This window comes from Dipodomys ordii, unplaced genomic scaffold, assembly GCF_000151885.1.
Source record: "Dipodomys ordii isolate 6190 unplaced genomic scaffold, Dord_2.0 Scaffold31, whole genome shotgun sequence".
Lineage (NCBI taxonomy): Eukaryota > Metazoa > Chordata > Mammalia > Rodentia > Heteromyidae > Dipodomys > Dipodomys ordii.
This window is the reverse complement of record NW_012267247.1, coordinates 2,757,756-2,775,543: the sequence shown is the minus strand read 5'-3', so window position 1 is coordinate 2,775,543 and position 17,788 is coordinate 2,757,756. Positions and strand designations below refer to the sequence as shown.

General features: G+C 52.4%; 1 protein-coding gene across 1 annotated transcript in view; it reads left to right on the top strand.

The window, feature by feature from the left end:
- The window catches only part of Rab11fip4 (RAB11 family interacting protein 4 (class II)), a 34,457-nt gene extending 22,806 nt beyond the window's left edge, over positions 1-11,651 (top strand). Inside the window, exons 3-13 of the mRNA XM_013016577.1 lie at positions 372-566; positions 1,147-1,281; positions 1,518-1,553; positions 2,113-2,212; positions 2,467-2,570; positions 3,421-3,561; positions 6,456-6,537; positions 7,074-7,211; positions 7,288-7,443; positions 8,416-8,559; positions 9,576-11,651. Coding sequence (XP_012872031.1) covers positions 372-566; positions 1,147-1,281; positions 1,518-1,553; positions 2,113-2,212; positions 2,467-2,570; positions 3,421-3,561; positions 6,456-6,537; positions 7,074-7,211; positions 7,288-7,443; positions 8,416-8,559; positions 9,576-9,692 — 1,348 coding nt within the window. The 3' untranslated portion in view covers positions 9,693-11,651. The remainder of the gene's footprint in view (positions 1-371; positions 567-1,146; positions 1,282-1,517; positions 1,554-2,112; positions 2,213-2,466; positions 2,571-3,420; positions 3,562-6,455; positions 6,538-7,073; positions 7,212-7,287; positions 7,444-8,415; positions 8,560-9,575) is intronic.
- Positions 11,652-17,788: the final 6,137 nt, after the last annotated feature.

Sequence of the window (17,788 nt, the reverse complement as noted above, 5' to 3'; positions counted from 1 at the left end):
TATCTTCCTGCTTCTACCTCCCAAGTATCTGGGATTACAGGTATATACCACCACACTGGCCCTAACTTTTTATTGATACTCATTTTCCCCACTTGTTGCCAATATTTTCCCAAGCTTTTCAACAACTATTTGATAGTCTATAACTTAATAATTAGATTCACTAATACTAATTAACTAGATATATGTAGCTGGTTCATTAAGTCGTAACCAGTGTTGGGGGTGGGATGGGTTTGCCATCTCTCCTGCGGGAAGTTTCAGTGGTGAGAGGCTCTCTTTAGGGTGGGGCCCCCAAAGTCAGGCTCCTGCTGCCTGCAGGGCCTCCCAGCTGGGTCTCCACCCCGGCCTTACTAACTAGATGTTTTGGCCTGAAGGTCCCTGGTACACACTCCGTCCATGACGACATCAGACCTCTCCACGCACTCCTCCGCCTCACTCATAAGCAATGAGGAGCAGTTTGAAGACTACGGGGAGGGCGATGACGTGGACTGTGCCCCCAGCAGCCCCTGTCCCGACGACGAGACCAGGACCAATGTCTACTCAGATCTGGGGTCTTCAGTGTCTTCCAGGTGGCCCCGTGGTCTGGGATGATATATGGGGTTCAGGAAAAATGACAGACTAATGCAGCCTCATCCGGGTGGGAGTCAGGGGGGAAGGTCAGGCAGGCCAGATCCTGAACTGACTGTCCATCCTCCTTGCTGAGCACGTAGATCTGCTGCTGGGGTGTGGCCCTTGCATCCTAGTTGGGAGGCATGCCCCTCCCCCTTCCCACATTGGGAAAGAAGCCCTTAACTGAGCCAGGAGGCTGCAGCCCCTCCTAAGGGGAGGAGGTAAAGGCTGTGCCATCTTGCCTTCCCTAGAGCTCAGTGTTAGAAGTCCTTTCAAGGAACCTGTGATCCCTTTCCACCCACCTGATTTCCTCTGACCTTGGCTCTCAGTTTGCCTTCCTGTTGCATGGGTACATCTCAAAGGCCTCCTCTTTGCCAGCACTGGGGAAGGATGCTTTGTTGATTCATTTCCACTCCCCTCCCCAGGTTATTTGCTGTCTTGGGACAGCAAATAAAGTAAACGCAGCGGGGTGGGACATGACAGAGCTCAGCTGGTCAGCAACTGAGAAAGTGACTTTCTCCTCTCCCTCGTGTGGACCAGTGCTGGACAGACCCCAAGGAAGATGCGACATGCGTACAACAGTGAGCTGCTGGACGTCTACTGCTCTCAGTGCTGCAAGAAGATCAACCTGCTGAACGACCTGGAAGCCCGGCTGAAAAACCTGAAGGCCAACAGGTGAGGCCTGGGGCCGCGCGGCAGCCCACTGTCCCAGCGGGTGAGAGCTACTGAACAGGGCTTGCCCTGGGGATGTTCCCCACAATGGGAAATCAAAGTGCTCCTTCCCAGGCCCAGGGGAGGTGAACCTTCTGTGGAGGGGTGCCTGTCCTGCACCCCTGTGTCCAGGCAGAGTCAGAGGAAACATCTGCCCAGAGCTGCTCTTCTCAGTGACTGTCCCCTCTCTGTCTCTCCAGCCCCAACCGGAAGATCTCAAGCACAGCCTTTGGAAGGTAAGGTACCCCTGGGAGCTGGCAGGTTGAGTGTTGTCCCCATCAGCTTGTTCCATGCCACAAACCCAGACCCAGACAGCATCCTGTGTGTGGCTGAATGAGCAGAGGGTCATCAGAGAGGCATGGCAGAGTGGCCAGAGGTCTGCTTCTGCCCTGTGTCCCCTCTTGTCCAGTCGGTCTCAGGCCTGCCTCTGAGATGCCCCTGGTGCCTGTCACTACCGTTTGCTGAGTCCCTGGAGACAGAGCAGGAGTCAGGCTTCTTCATGGAGGTGTCCAGCTGGGAGAGGAGAGCCTCATCGGCCAGCTGTGCACTGGTAGCTGCTGGTGATCAATTGGCCAGGGCTGCCAGGCGCTCAGAGAGGGGCCCAGCAGCCTCTCTGCCACCCCCTGTTGTGTGTGGAGGTCAGGGGAAGCTCCTCCCTGGTTGAATAAGGGCAGGCCTTGGCAGCCTCCATAGTGTGTATGGGATGTACACCCAGCCACAGTCCTGGGTCCAGACCCCAGGCTGTCAGCGCCCATCTATTCAGCCTCCGCAGCCAGGTGCCCTCCCACCCTACAGGCAGCTCATGCACCACAGTAACTTCAGCAGCAGTAACGGCAGCACTGAGGATCTGTTCCGGGATAGCATTGACTCCTGTGACAATGACATCACTGAGAAGGTGGGCCTGGCATGGAAAAAGAAGGGACTCCGTGTGTGCATGCTTCTAGGGGGAGGAAGGGGGGGGGTGTTCCAGACTGCTTTCTGGGGACTCAGAAGACACTTGCCCCTTCTTAGGAGGTAGGAATGGGGGGCATAGATCATGGATTCCACACATACCACACATACCCGCTCTTCTCATGAGCAGTGGGTTGGAGTTGTTAGGTTCTGAGACCTCTAGCCTCAGAGGTGTGTTCTCCTCTGTCCCTGCTGCAGGTGAGCTTCCTGGAGAAAAAGGTGACAGAGCTGGAGAATGACAGTCTGACCAGTGGGGATCTGAAGAGCAAGCTGAAGCAGGAGAACACGCAACTGGTGCACAGGTCAGTGGAGCTGGCTCTGCGGAGGGCTGGAGCCCACTGCTGAGAAACCAGAGGAGAGGACCTCAGTCCCTCCAGCTGTGTGACCTTGACTCCTGATTCCCCACTAGCTCAGCAGCTCCAGGGTGGACCTAAGACAGGAGGTGGGATCTACCTCTCTCTCCCTCCCTCTTTCCACCTCCCCCTCTCCCTGCCCCCGCCTTGGTCTTTTCCTGGAGTCAAGCTCTGCAGAGGGGAGTCTGTTGTGGACCAGTGGGACCAAGGATCGCCTAAGTCCGGTCCTCTACCACATAGGACCCAAAGATGGGCCCTTTTATACATCCCGAAGGTCAGCCTTCATGAGAGACTGGTCAGTGAGCAGTACCCCAGACTGATAAAGTAGAACACTAGTTAGTTATGATGTCCATGAAGGGACCTGGGCCTTCCCGGGTCTGGCATGCGTGGGGCCACTAGCCAAGATGTGCCTATTTTTAGTCCTGATGCTCAACAGGCTGAATTGAGGGATTGTTATTGGAGGGACTCTGGCCAGGGAGGCAGAGCAGAAAGGGGAGGTGAGGCCTGAGGCTGTTCATCCAGCTGTGGCCAGGCCCAGCAGTGGTGCTTCACATGTCCCTCCATCTCTGTGAGACTTCGCTCCTCCTGGGCCTTCTTCAGACCTGCCTCTCGCAGCCACGTGTGACTAATATCCACTCTTGAGGTGTTATGGTGACCCTGATTCTTTGGTTAGCAAAGCTGGTGGGCCTGCAGGTCTAGCAAATACACCAGAACCTCCTTCAGTGGAGTGTTAGAGGCTCTGAGGGCCCAGCGTGTCTGAGTCACACAGACCATGGAGCTTGCCCCCTCCCACCCCCAGAGTGCATGAGCTGGAAGAGATGGTGAAGGATCAGGAGACCACAGCTGAGCAGACATTGGAGGAGGAGGCCCGGAGACACCGTGAGGCCTACAGCAAGCTGGAGCGGGAGAAGAGCACTGAGCTAGAGCTGCTCAACACCAGGTATGTGCCAGAACCTTGCACCGCAGAACATGCTCCCACCCCGGCAGCCCACTGAGCCTCTTATGCTAACCTCTCTACTGCTGATACATTAGCAACACATGGCACATTCCTTAGGATGCAAAAGAATGTTCATAGTAGCTCCCTCCTAGATATTAGGTAAACAACACAAAAGTCTGTCAGTAAGAGAATAGGTTTTAAAAAAGAAACCCATGAGCCCGTGGCTCATGCCTGCAATTCTAGCTACTCAGGAGGCTAATATCTGAGGACTGGGATTTGAAACCAGCCTGATCAGAAAGGTCCTCATGAGACTCTTTACCTCCAATTAACTATTCAAAAACCAGAGGTAGCAGGGCACCAGTAGCTCACACCTGTAATCCTAGCTCCTAAGGAGGTTGAGATCTGAGGATCAGAGTTCAAAGCCAGCCTGAGCAGGAAAGTCCATGAGACTCTTATTGCCAACTAACCACCAGAAAACCAGAAGTAGCACTGTGGCTCAAGTGGTAGAGTGCTTGCCTTAAGCTAAAGAGCTGAAAGACAGTGCCCAGGCCCAGAGGTCAAGCCCCACAACTGACAAAAAAAAAAAAGAGGTGAAGCTGTGGTTCAAAGTAGTAGAGCCCTACCTAGCTTTAAGCAAAATTGCCCAGAGACAGTGCCCAGGCCCTGAGTTCAAACACATTAAAAAGAAAGGAAGGCTGGACACCGGTGGCTCACACCTGTAATCCTAGCTACTCAGGAGGCTGAGATCTGAGGATTGTGGTTCAAAGCCAGCCCAGGCAGAAAAGTCCATGAGACTCTGATCTCCAATAAACCACTAGAAAACTGAAAGTGGTCTGTGGTTCAAGAGGTAGAGCGCTCACCTTGAGCTGAAGAGCGCAGGGACAGCGCCCAGGCCCAGAGTTCAAGCCCCATGACAGACAAAAAAAAAAAAGAAGAGGAAGAAGAAGAAGAAGAAAAAGAGGAAGAAGAAGAAGAAGAAGAAATGAAGGAGGGAGGCAGGCAGGCAGGCAAGCAAGCAAGCAAGCAAGCAAGCAAGCAAACAAGCTGGCCCTCTCCTCAGGCTGAGGCTTAGTCTGATATCCAGGCTTGGCACGCCCTCTGCTGTCAGATCCTCCCTTAACCCTGAACATTTGATAGGTTGAGCCAGGGGCCCACAGCCAAAGGAAATAGAAACCTAGAGCCTACCTGGGTTTTCCATGGGCTCTGGTGCCTTATGTGTATATGTGACTTCATTGCTGGAATTTGAGACAGGCAGGGCTAGAACTTTCCCTGGCTTAGACATCTGGGCTGGTTACTCATTAGCTTACAAGCCTTGGACATGTTGCCATCTCCTCCTTGTCTGTCCCACAGAGCCCCCCACCCCACCCCATGCACATAGTGAGGTTGTATGAGACCCAATGTCACCTTCACTGTGACCAGCCCCTACCAGAGAAGACACTTCCGAGGGTACAGCCCTCCAGTGACTGGGTGGCTCAGAGCCTCTCATTTGAGCCCAGGCTGGGCAGGGAAGGGAGCAGAGCAGTGGCTGAGAGTTGGGGCCATGTGAGATGCCTAGAGGTATCTAGGAAGGCTCTCTCCCTTGCCTTTTGAGGCAAGGCAAGCCTGAGGAGACTGGGGGATCAAGCCCCAATCTAGTTTGGCAAGGAGACTTCCCAGCTCCCCTGGGGCTGAGACCCACTCTGTCACCTTTGTCACCTGATGTGCATGTTAAATTTGGACTCACGCTCTAGAAGCTGCTGTTTGCTTATCTCTGAGGCTGCGATGGCTGCTGGCCCCAGAGGGGTGGTAGAGAAGAGTGAGCATGCGCCAGAGGAAGATGATCTGAAAGCCTCCTGGGAAGCTGCTGCCCTTTGCGTAACTCCAGGGGGCGCTGTTCACATAGAATTTGTGGATGTTGTTTCCACGGTCACAGCATGCTTCATTTCTCGCTCTGGCCACCTTCCATGAGGGGTTTGATTCTATCTCTGGCCCTTGCTTGGGAGCCTCTCCTAGGGTAGGAAACCCCTAGGAGAAATGACCGCATTTTGGCAGGGGTAATACTGCAGGATTGAATGCCAGAAATGACCCTGCCACATTTCAACAGCTCCACTCATTCATGCCCCATGAAATCGCTGGAGTACCAAGTACAGAGTACTGAGTACTGTCTCCTCTGTCACTCACTTTGGGGCAGCCCTTCATAAACACTGCCACAGAGGATTGTTGCCTCCACACTAATGCTGGGATTGGGAATGGGCCACAACTCTAAACAGGAAATTGATTTTTGTTTCTACACAGCTGGTGCACATAGCCTTGAGATAATTTTAGGCAGTGTTGAAAATTTGTACATGATATCAAGTTTCCTGGTATTGAACCTTTAGCTTGAGGTATCATGTCAGTACTCAAAAAGTTTCTGAGGTGCTGGGAATGTGGCTTAGTGGTTGAGTGCTTGCCTCGCATGCATGAAGCCCTGGGTCTGATTCCTTAGTACCACAAAAAAAGAATAAGCCAGAAGTAGTGCTGTGATAGAGTGCTAGCCTTGAGTGCAGAGAGAGGCTCAGGGGCAGTGCTCAGGCCCTGAGTTCAAGCCCCAGGACTGGCAAAAAAAAAAAAGTTTCTAATTTTGGAGCAGTTTGCATTTGAGGATTAGAAATTTATAGCCTGTGTAAGTGGAGATATGGCTTAGGGGGTAAAGCACCAACTTTGAGTTAAAAAGCAAGTAAGAGGGTGAGGCCCTGAGAACAAGACATAGTACCATCACTCCTCCCCCCGCACACACACATACACATACACAAAACTGTTTTCATTTGAGACATTTACCCTTCTCTTCTCTCGGTTGATTTCTGGTATGGGTCATCATTCTCTTGTAAGACACAGCCATTCTATCTAGATCTCTAAGACTTCTGTTCTTCTTCCCCTAGGGTACAGCAATTAGAGGAAGAAAATACTGAGCTTAAAACAACAGTGACGCGGCTCAAGTCACAGACAGAGAAACTGGATGAGGTGAGAGGCAGGTCCCAGCAATGCTAGGTCATTGAGGCTTTTCTTTTAGTTTCTGAACGTCTGAAAATGCCATACCAACCAAATCAGAAGTATGTGAATAATGACTCATCTTTCTGAATTTCCAATTTTTCTGAATTTCCAAGTTTTCTATGGTGAATATATAATATATATGTAATATACATATATACAGTACAGAAGGAATAGATATACATATACACATGTATAACATACATATACATGTATGTTATATATGTATATTATATCTATTTCTTCTGTATGGGGAATTGCAGTCTTAAGAGAGAGCAAAAGGGGTTAGTTTCTATTTAGACTAACAACTTCTATTCAGTGACATCACTGAAGGATTTCAGAGGACTGAGATGTTTCTAGAATCATAGGGGACCTAGCTGTTTCTTCAGATCAGGACTTGGAGGGCTCTGTCCAAGGGGGCTGGGCTGCCTCTCCATCCGCCATACCCATGCCTAGTGTAATGCTTTCCTCTGGGAATTTATCCCTCCAACCGAGTCTCCCTGCTCCAGGAGCGGCAGCGCATGTCCGACCGGCTGGAAGACACCAGCCTGCGGCTCAAGGATGAGATGGATCTGTACAAGCGCATGATGGACAAGCTACGGCAGAACCGCCTGGAGTTCCAGAAAGAGCGGGAGGCGACACAGGAGGTGGGTCCCAGGCCTGGGGCCCCCAGGGCTGCCCTCAACATCGCCGCTCCCGCCAACCAGCCTGTCTCCCTCGCAGCTCATTGAGGACTTGCGTAAGGAGCTGGAGCACCTGCAGATGTACAAGCTGGACTGCGAGCGGCCGGGCAGGGGCCGCAGTGCATCTGGCCTGGGCGAGTTCAATGCCAGAGCCCGCGAGGTGGAACTTGAGCATGAGGTCAAACGGCTGAAGCAGGTGGGCCCCCAAAACTCACTGTTCGGAGGCTCTGATGAGGTGCCCAGGTCAGCTATGTGGGCTTGCTGCACAGAGGCCCCTGGGAGGAAGCCCGGAGCAGCTGCCTCCATGTTTTCCCTTCCCCTGTCCCATCTCCTCTCGTCAGCCTGATTGCAGGGCTGACCATCCAGGCCAAGCTTTTAACTCTGGCTGTGTCCAGTGGATCACAAGCTCTCTCCTGTGTGTCCATAAGAAGGCAGTCCTTTCCTTAATGCTAGGGGTGAAGATGAGACTCAACCAGCTGCAGATTCGAGACTGGCTGGGTTGGGTTCTCTTGGAAATAGCCCCCAAGCCTGAGGCCCCACTTCATATCGTTCCTGGAAGTACTCTGGAGTAAGGGATGGGATGAGGCAGCCAGGGAGTGCTGTCCAGGGAAGTCTCAGCTCAGCTCAGCTCGGCCCTGCTCTAGGCCAGAGGCAGCAGCACTCTGCCCTGAGGCAGAGGTGCTGGGAACCGTTCTCCTGCCAGGGATTCTAAAACAGCCTTTCCTCCATCCACAAGCAGCAGCATGGACCCAGGTGTGAGCCTTACAGGCCTGTAGGCAAGAGCTGGAGAACGGGGCTGGTGGACCCTGGAGTCAGCTATTCTCAAGAGCAGTGCTTCCAAACAGATCCTACTGAGCAGGGCTCCAGAACCTGGCTGAGGGAAGAGGCAAGGGTGCCAGCCCCCTCCAGGCGAGCCAAGCTCCTGACTGCTAACGTGACTCTGCTGAGCAGGGCTGTGACTACCCCCTCCAACACTGAACTCATGGGCACCCCTGTTCCTAGACCAGGCCCTAGTCTTTCCATCCCTGAGGCCTGGTAAAGGCCATGTCATCTACAGGCCCCTGCATTGGCCGTGACTCCCAGTGAAGGGGCTGAGGGCTGTTGGAGGTGGTGGGGTAGAAGTAGCTTCCAAAGGCTCTGATGCATTGCCTACACACTGTCTCTGCAGGAGAACCATAAGCTGCGGGATCAGAATGATGATTTGAATGGACAGATCCTGAGCCTCAGCCTCTACGAAGCAAAGAACCTCTTTGCTACTCAGACCAAAGCCCAGTCTCTGGCTGCAGAAATTGACACAGCCTCCAGAGATGAGGTAGCCACCGCCTCTCCCTCAGAGGGGAACCTGGTCCCCCACTCCTCACCTATGGGACCATGAGCCCCAAGCTGCTCAGAGCCCAAAAGCCAGACCAGGGCCTGGCCTGAGAGTCCACACCCACTACTACTGGAGGACAAGCAGAGCTGAGTGCGAGGTGGCATGCAGGGCAGGGCCTCAGCTTGAGTCCCTGCGGGAGCAGCCGCTTTGCACATAGTCCCTTAGCCTCATAGCTCTGGCGTTTTAGACACACTTCCACATTACAGACACAGGCTGTGGGGCGAGGGGTCCAGGGCTCCAGCACCAAAGCTGAGTCTGCCACAAAAGCCTGGTTTTATTTTCATGTGGTTTTATTTTATTTATTTTGCCAGTCCTGGAGCTTGAACTCAGGGCCTGGGCACTGTCCCTGAACTTCTTTGGCTCAAGGCTAGCATTCTACCACTTAAGCCATAGCACCACTTCTAGCCTTTTCTGTGTATGTGGTACTGAGGAATCAAACCCAAGGCTTCATGCATGCTAGGCAAGCACTCTACCACTAAGCCACATTCCCAGCCCCTCGTGGTTTGTGACTTGGAGCTTCTGGCCTCAAGGATGTCCGGGGAGCTGGCACTAACCTCAGGCCCAAGGCAGCAGGTCAGCTGCACTTACAGGACACAGCAAGAGTTCCCCAGAGAAGGGCAGAGCGGGGGTGGCTGGAGCCATTCTAGGCGGAGGGAAAGCTGGCAGCATCACAGTCATCCTGGCCCTGGGACTGTACACGTCAGTCCTAGTTATAAATGTCTTTGGCCAGTGTTTTCTGCCTTTATGAAAACTTCCCCCACCTGGCCTCCTCAGATTAAATACATTGCCTTAGACTCATGCCTTGGCCTCTTAAGTGCTGAGGTTAGTCTGCAGCCTGGTTCCCAGGGTCTCCTGGGCCCACTGGAAGCCCAGCGATCTGGGCTTCATTGCAGCCCAGCTGGGCTGACATCTGAACCTCCCTTGCTAGCATCTGACCCCCTTTCCTATTCCTTCAGCTAATGGAAGCCCTAAAGGAGCAGGAAGAGATCAACTTCCGACTGCGGCAGTACATGGACAAGATTATCCTGGCCATCCTGGACCACAACCCCTCCATCCTGGAGATCAAACACTGAGACAGGGAATGGCTGCAGGGCGGCCTTGGAACCGTAGGACCAAGGGGCAGGCCTGCCCCAGGATGCAAGCCAGGGCCCCACACTCACACTCACACTCCCCATGCTTTCTGCTGGAGCACGTGTGGGAGCTCATGCGTGGAAGCAAGGTGTGAGCATGGGGCCGTGGGTGGGCGTGCACTTGGTGGCTCCTCTGCAGGAGTCAGAAGGTCCTGGAACTGGGAGGTGCAAGGTGTGCTCTCAGGAATTGCTGTCACAGAAAGAACTGGAAGTGTGGATCACAGATACTGGATAAAATGACTACCTCTGAGCATCAGAATCAGAAAACACTCTAGGGAGTGTGTGGGGGGGGGGGTGTTTCTTCCCCTCCCCATAGGAGTTGTGAGCTGCTTCAGGAGTTTGGGTAACCTCTTTAGCCACCTTTCACTCCCAGGTGTTGAAGCTTAAAGAAGAGAAAGGGGTGCAGGTGTATGGGGTCCAGAGGATGCGGGTTTACGGAGTAGCTGGCATGAGCCATCCTCATTCAGTCGAGCCGTTGACATTTGTAGTTTTCTGTGTCCTCCCATCCTTGCGTACCTACCTCCGCTTCCAAGTCTGTTTTCGGTTCATCTTTATGACAGTAGGGGTAGAAGGATGGAGTAGAAGGGAAGGCCAAGAAGAAGGTGGGGCTGGGAAGTATCTGAAGCAGGTGCTGACACTGGGTAGCCCAAAAAGTGACTTCCCAAGAGGATCATGGCTCGCACAGCTGCATCTTGACACGTGCACAGCCAACCTGATGCATCCCGTCCCCACCGCCCCACATCACCAGCCCGGGCTCCACGCCACCTGGTGAGGGCAAGCCTTGCGATGGTCTCAAGCTTGGGCTCTGCTGCCAGGTAGCCAGGTCCCTTCACTCCAGCCTTAGGAGTATTGGCCTTTGGGCTGCACTGGTGGGGAGAGCTGCAGGCCACACTGCAGGGAAACCTCAGTCTTCCATCCTTCTGACCTGTGGTGACAATTCCCATGGAGACCCCTAATGGGATCTTTTCTGGGCAGCTGGGAGTAGACAGGGCACTGACCTGGGTTTTCCACTTCATCTCTGTTTTATATGGCTTCTCATTCTTCTCCTCACCCCAGAGCTCTATCAACATGTGCATTCTCATTTCCTCCCTTGCAGTTTCTTGTTTCCTCCGGCACCTCTAGTGTAAAATGGAAGGTTCAGGCACGTTGGGAGGGACAGAGTGGTGTTTGCAGAGTAGGGAGGGGCGGGAGAGGTGAGGAGGGGGGCAGGATGGAAGCTGGGCAGTCTTTCTTCCATTCCAGATGCTTGAGCTTTGGAGCTTGTGATTTCCTTTTAACCACATGGATGGGGGTTGTCTCATGCTTCAGAGAGTGGGTTGTGCTGGTCCGCTTAAGATGAGCTAAGCCACATGAAGACAATGAGGTAAAGGGTCTATTCTGGGGGCTCACTCAGGAAACTGTGGTGTTCTGCAGCTTCCCCCAGGGTCTGAGCAGATGTAGGCAGAGATGGAGGGTGGAGGAGTGGGGTCTTGAGAATCTGCCAGTAGGAAGGAATGGGAAAAGAATCATGGCAGGAGGTTGGTCTGGGTTATTTCTGAAGGCTACAGAGGCAGCCTAATCAGAGTCCTGCTCCTAGGGCTTTGCGCAGGCACCAGCATTTTCCGTGTCACCTTGTGGATGCTCTTTAGCTGTGCAGGAAGGGATTTCTGGAGAAGGCTGTAGAGGATGGAGTTACATAGAGACTCAGTATAGGAAAGAATTTCCACCGGGTGAACAGGGAACAGAAAAATTGTCTCCCTGTAGAAGGTTCCACTGAACAGACTTCTCCAGGAAACACCAAGTCCCTGTAGACTCAGGCAGGTGCCAGGGGGGCCTCTGGAAGATGGCCATTTCTTTTCTTTTCTCTTCTTCTTCTTCTTCTTTTTTTTTTTTTTGGTGGGTCATGGGGCATGAACTCTGGGCCTGGGCATGTCCCTCAGCTCTTCAGCTCAAGGCGAGTGCTCTACCACTTGAGCCACAGCATCATTTCCAGTTTTCTCAGTGGTTTATTAGAGATAAGAGTCTCACGGAGTTTCTTGGCAGGGCTGGCTTTGAACCATGATCCTCAGATCTCAGCCTCCCGAATAGTTAGGATTACAGGTGTGAGCCATCAATGTCCGGCTTAGAAGATGGGCTTTTAAATGAGGGGCTGAATTTCATGTAAGGTACATTTCAGGCTTAATCCAACTTCAGCCAGAATACATTCCTTATCAAACCTCAATCTTGGCTTTCTAAGACCATATATGTTTTGTAACTCACCTTCTTGGCTTGAAAGCTATCCTGATGGGCACAGATGGTCTGATGGTCCCAGATCTACTTCCTCCTTCCATTCCCCCATCCACACCATCAATCTAGAACTTTCTTTGGTGGGGAAGGAATCTGCTGGCCAGCTGTATTTTCTGACTCCCTGGCTCATTTCCAGTGAGGAGTTCTGCCCTGACCCCTCCATGTGAGTTCACTCGGTGGCAGACACATGGTGCACAGGTAGATTTGAAGATCAGAAGGACAACAACTGGAAACTTTCAGAATCAATATGTTCTTTGTAATACTTGGATCATATTTAAAATGAGCCTTTAAGACTTCCGGTTCCCAGACATTTTATAACTTCATTGGTGTGGGTGGGCCTCAGGCCTCCCAAATTGTAAGCATGCTCCAGAAGAGCCAGTTTGACTTCTGGGGGAGAGGGGTGGTTGGTTGGCTCTGTTATGTTTGCCAAACCTAACAACCCTACCAAGGGGTGAGGGGTGATCAGCAGTAACTTGCCTGAAGTTCAGCAGTGACTGTGGCTGGGGAACAGTGCACAGGTGGAGGTTCTGTAGAAGATTCACGTTTGCGTAACAGCTGTGCTTGCAGTGAGTAGGAAGCCAAATAAAATCAGCTGGGTTGGAACTCGGTGCTGTGCACATGCCAGGGAGCTGCTAAGCCACACTTGTAGCTTTAGAAACAACTGTGAATTGGCCAAAGTTAGACCTTACCTCAGTGGTTTTATTTTAATCTGTAGCTTTCTTTGGGACTCATCAGAGAAGAATTCCTTTTTCTTGATCTTATTTCTGACATCCTAAAACCACAAGAGTTCAGGACCCTTTTAGAGTCGTAGGACTGGAAACTGCTTTGTCACCACCTGGGGACAAATGTTCAATTGAGATAATAGGATTGATCTTCAGTGCTGGGTATTCATTGGGGTGTGGTTGGCTGGGCACTGAGATGTTCAAAGACCTCTCCAGGTGATGCTAATGACCAGCTCAAGGCTAGGACCTTTTCTGGGGAAAGCTGTTGGTCAGAGGTAGAGAAAACTGGTGGAGATATTGGCTGAGCTGCAGATACGGTAGATGGTGGCCTTTCCTGCTACCGTGCTGACAGGTAGTAAGCATTCGCCCTAGATGGAAGGCCTTCTGTCCTCCAATCTGGGGGATCTGCCACCTGGAGATCAGTAACTATGAGTGGGTAAGCAAGATGTCTGCTGACCCTTTGCAAAGAGCCTCAGAGGAGGCAGTGGTCTGCTTGCACAACCAAACGTGAGAGGTTCCTGACTTTGTGGGATTTGCCTGTTTTCTGACTGAACACATGAGGGAGCCCTAGTCCTTCCCTGTGGGTAGCCAGACCAGCACCTGGCTCAGGCTCCTGGAGGTGCTAATCCATTGACCAGTCTGAATCTTGGCCCAGCCTGATTCTGATGGTCCTGGAGGCATACATGGAGGCTGTGTTCCAGAGAGAGACTCAATACCTGGCCTGAGCCCACAGCAAGGCCTGGCAAAACGGGACATTCTCCTATTTGTGTTCTCTGTGTGTGGTGTATTGGCAAATCCATACCTAAGTTTAGTCATGATTGGAACGGGGGAAGTTTTGGAATGCACACTGTGCTACCAGGACCAGGTCACTGGGATGGGACTAGAAAGGTCTTGGTCTTGACAGGGAAAGAATTCAAGGATGGACACCGGAAACAGCAGGAAAAAAAGTTAATTACTACAAAGCCAAGGGAAAGTATGCTTTGGAGATGGGAGAGCAGACAGGCTTGAGAATGAGCAGCTGTTTTGAGGGTCCTTAGATTTTGACCTTTTCTTGGGGCTCACGGATACTGGAGTGATCACGAATACTGCCCACAGTCGGGCCGAGGGAGTTTTAGTCTTAGATGGCCCAACCAGGACTTGATCTGACTATTTTCCCGGGACTGCAGGGCCTTCTGGTCTGCAAGACACAGCTGCATGTCCTGAATAGTTCTGCCAGTGTCCACGGGCCAGGATTGGGTTTGGTCAACGTCCAGACCACTGTTTGTGACCCTCAGGTGCCTAACTCCCTATCTAACCCTACACCAAGCATGCCAAAAAGCAGCTTTGTTCACCAGAAGATTGGGGACTTTGTAGAAGGCTTCATGGGTTCTAGGTTGGAGAAGAGGGGTCTCCTCCAGTTTCCTTCCAAGTCCTCCCTTTGGGGCCCCCAGGTCTTCCCTTCTAAGATGGTTCTTTAGGCTGCTCTGACTGGGGTGCTCCAAAGGGGGCCTCAGAGGAGCCCTGTCCTCCCTGGGAGACCTCCTGGCCCGGATCTGCCTTGTGTGAATTTGGTGAAGGTGGGCACCACAGCCCGCCCTGTCTGCCTGGGAAAACAGATCTGTGGCCCACTGGAGAAAATAGTCGCTTTCTAGAAGCTTTTGTTGTTGAAACTGTAAGCTGGTGAAAGGCAATGCCAGCACACTTCCATGCCCTTGGTCCTCACCCCTTGCAGACTCCTCTATCCCTTGTGACTGTAATGTAGGAGGCACCAGCTGGGAATGGCATCTCGGGCCACCTCCTCTGTGGGTCCAAGTGCCACTGTCCCTGGGGTGACCCTGCCTCCTGCTGGGGCCACCTGCTTTGCTGTGCTGCACAGGCTGTTTTTTTGTCTGCATGGTTTGGGGTTCTTGTCTTTGTGCCTTTTCTTCCCTGTCACAGGATTCTCCCTGTTACAACCCCCCCCCTTTTCTACATCCTCCTGTCTGTAAATGTGTGCAAAACGTCTGGCTCTAGCCATGTGCCTGCACCGTGGACAGCCATACCTGCAGGCACGTTCACCCACAGATACCAGCCCTGCTTCCCCTTGGCCTCCCCTGTCCTGTAGACACAGTAGCTTTATACAGAATCTTTCCTTCTTGTCCGAAGTGCAGGGCGCCACCCCCCCCCCACCCTCACTTAGTCCCTCAGCTAGCCTGCAGCTAGTTTAGGAACCTTGCATCCCAGACAAGGGTAACTTTGTAAAGCAACCCCTTCCTCAAGCCTCTTCCTGTGCTGACGTGGGTATTTACAGAAGGCAGAGTGCACCTTGAACCTGGGACATTAACAGATAGGTGCATCACCCTGCCTGCCAGAGGAAGCCCTGACGATGTGGGTCCCATTGCTTGGCCATGGGTCCAGGTTTCAGACCACTGTGTCTAGAACAGACCCTGCCTGAGAGGAAGAGACTTCACTGCACTCCTGCCTGCTTCGATCATCTTGTCTGCCCAAGGTGCTCAGACCAGAGTGCCATTAAACACCACACTGGTGTCAGGACCACCATGGGACAGTGCGCCTTGAGGACTCAGCTTGCTGGCTCTGACCTTCTGGCTGTTTCTGCACAGAGGTTGAGTCTTCTGGGGCCCAAGTGTTTGTCAGATGGCTTCTGACTGTCTTGGGTTTTTGCCCCAGGAGCTTGCATCTGAAAAGGGACTTACCTGTAGGGATGGGGTGGGGCCACCACTTTTCAGGCCCCAGGGAGAAGAAAAGTGGGGTGAGGTCTCAAGGCTGAGTCCCAGGTCCTGAGCTCTGCGCCTCCAGCCTGCATCTCCCAAATGGAGCAGGTGGTCTGCGGCAGGCGCCTTCCAGGGAACTGTAATGTACAGACGAGGTGTAAATAAACAGTTGGTTTTTCTTGTCTGCCTGGCTGTGAGTTTCTGTGGTGGGGAAGGGGGTGGTAGAAGCAGGTCTGGGGCCTGGTTTGGGGTCCTTGTGCCATCTCTGTCTCAGGAAGAAAAGGCACAGTGTGCAGTAATAACTGGATAAATGATTCTCTGCCCCAGGGACAGGGTAACACAGGGGTCCACTCCAGCCCCTTGTTCTAGCCTGCTGTCCCTAGATATAAATCCCAGAAGCCCCTGCAGTGCTCCCATTCCAGCGGGGAGGTGAAGACTTTTGTCATCTCTGTAATCTTGCTCTTTCCCAGAGAAGGAGGGCCTCCAAGGGGCTAACAGTGCTCTGGGTCCATGTTTCCTCCATGTTGGCCATAGTGGCCCCAGGGTCACATACCCAAGTCCTCCATCAAGCCTGGTTTTGCTACCGAAGCTGAGCACTTCTACAGCATAGAGGACAAAAGTGGCCCTAGAGTTCTCTTTCCTTGTCAAGGGTCTCCCAGGCCCAGCCTTGTGTCCCAGACCTTCACTTCTCAACAGATCCACGCTGTCAAGTCTCCTAGGCGGGTAGACAGCTCCCTGCTCACTAGGTTTACCCACCTGGGCAGGGAGGGCCTGGAAAGCCCAGGAAAAATCTGTTTCCAGCCAACTGAACAGGCGTTGGTGTCATCAGTGACTCACAGGTGCCTGGTGAGGGCTCATGACGGTGAGTGGGACAGAAGCCCACCCTCACCCCCACAGGCAGCTTCCAGAATGTTCCAGGGAGGTTCTTAAACTCCAGCTAAATATTAAAATCACCTGGAGGAGTTTTAAAATCACTCCCATGAAGCTGCTAAGAGCATGCTTAGGAGTTGTCAAGTCCCCAGGTGACTCCATTGTCTAGCCCAAGGTTTGAGTAGCTGATATGGAAGAAGGGCGTTTGGCTCTGGATGAAACTTCAACTGAGCTGGCACGGAGGAGGAGAAGGGGGAGGAGGAAGAGGAGGAAAGACAGCAGTGCAGCAGTGGCGGGCCCAGGTAAGGAAAGCTGAGAGAGAACACACTGGCCTGGAACTGGAAGGATTGGGGGGGTCTTCAGGGCAGGAAAGCTTGGTGGGCACAAAGCTGAAGAATTTCAAGTCAGGTGTGGCTTGCTTGGGCCTAAGTTCCAGAGTGGGTGGTGAGAGCCGGCAGTTCACTGACCAAGATGCCAGAGCCGGTATGTCTGCTCTGAATGCTTGCACAGAGGCCGGGACACGAGGCTTAGGCAGGTGTGCTCTCCCACAGCACCGGGGGTGCTGGTTTAAGATCAAAGGGCCACAGGGGTGGCTTCTAGGGAGGCCTCTGTGCCTGCAGGTGGCCAGCTGCCCACTGGGTCCTCAAGTACTGGCATTTCCCAAGGCATGTTCATGTTACTGGGTTACAGGCCACCCTATGACCTCACATGGCCTTATACACTCCCCTAAGGCCTAATCTTCAAATGGAGCCCCTTTGAGACCAGAGTTTCAGTTTAGGATGGACACAATCTTCTCTGACAGATTATTTGTGTGTGTGTAGGAGTGTGTGTGTCTGTGTGTCGTCTGTGTATCTGGAGGTGTATGTTTTGTCCTGCTGTGTGAGCATCACAACAGGATCACCATATTCAAAAAAAGAAGTACTACAAAAGGCTGCTTTGGGGTGAAGCTTGCTGGGGATTTTGCCTTTGGGTGTTTCAAAGGAGGCCTGGTTTTATTATTCCAGCATGTATCTGTGAGCTCTCCCCACCCCTCGAAGCATTTTGATACAGGTGCATGCCAACAAGGAGAAGAATCAGGAAAAGTTGGGAGAAGCTAAGCTGTGCTAACCTTAAATATGAAGAACAGTCTAAATGAAATGTCTTAGAGAGGGTGACCATCTACTCTAAAAGGTTTCCAATGGCATTCAACTTCTCTCCCCTCCCCAACTAGCAGCCTGAATGCAAAGCTTTGTAGTGGCTGAGAAACTCCTTCAAAGGGGAAGTGGGCATGGTCAGTACTGCAGGAGAGGAGAAGGGGTCAAGCTGGCCTGTCACTCTCTGTAATGAAGCCCGTTCTGTTTTTCATTAATTCAGGATCCAGGCCAATTCTCCATTGTGGATAAAAAGATTAAATGGTAGTAAAGAGGATGCTGAGCATGTCCACATTCATCTGCCATCACCAAAGCTTTATTTACTCTATGTAAATAACCACCAGCCTTTAAACTGGAAATAG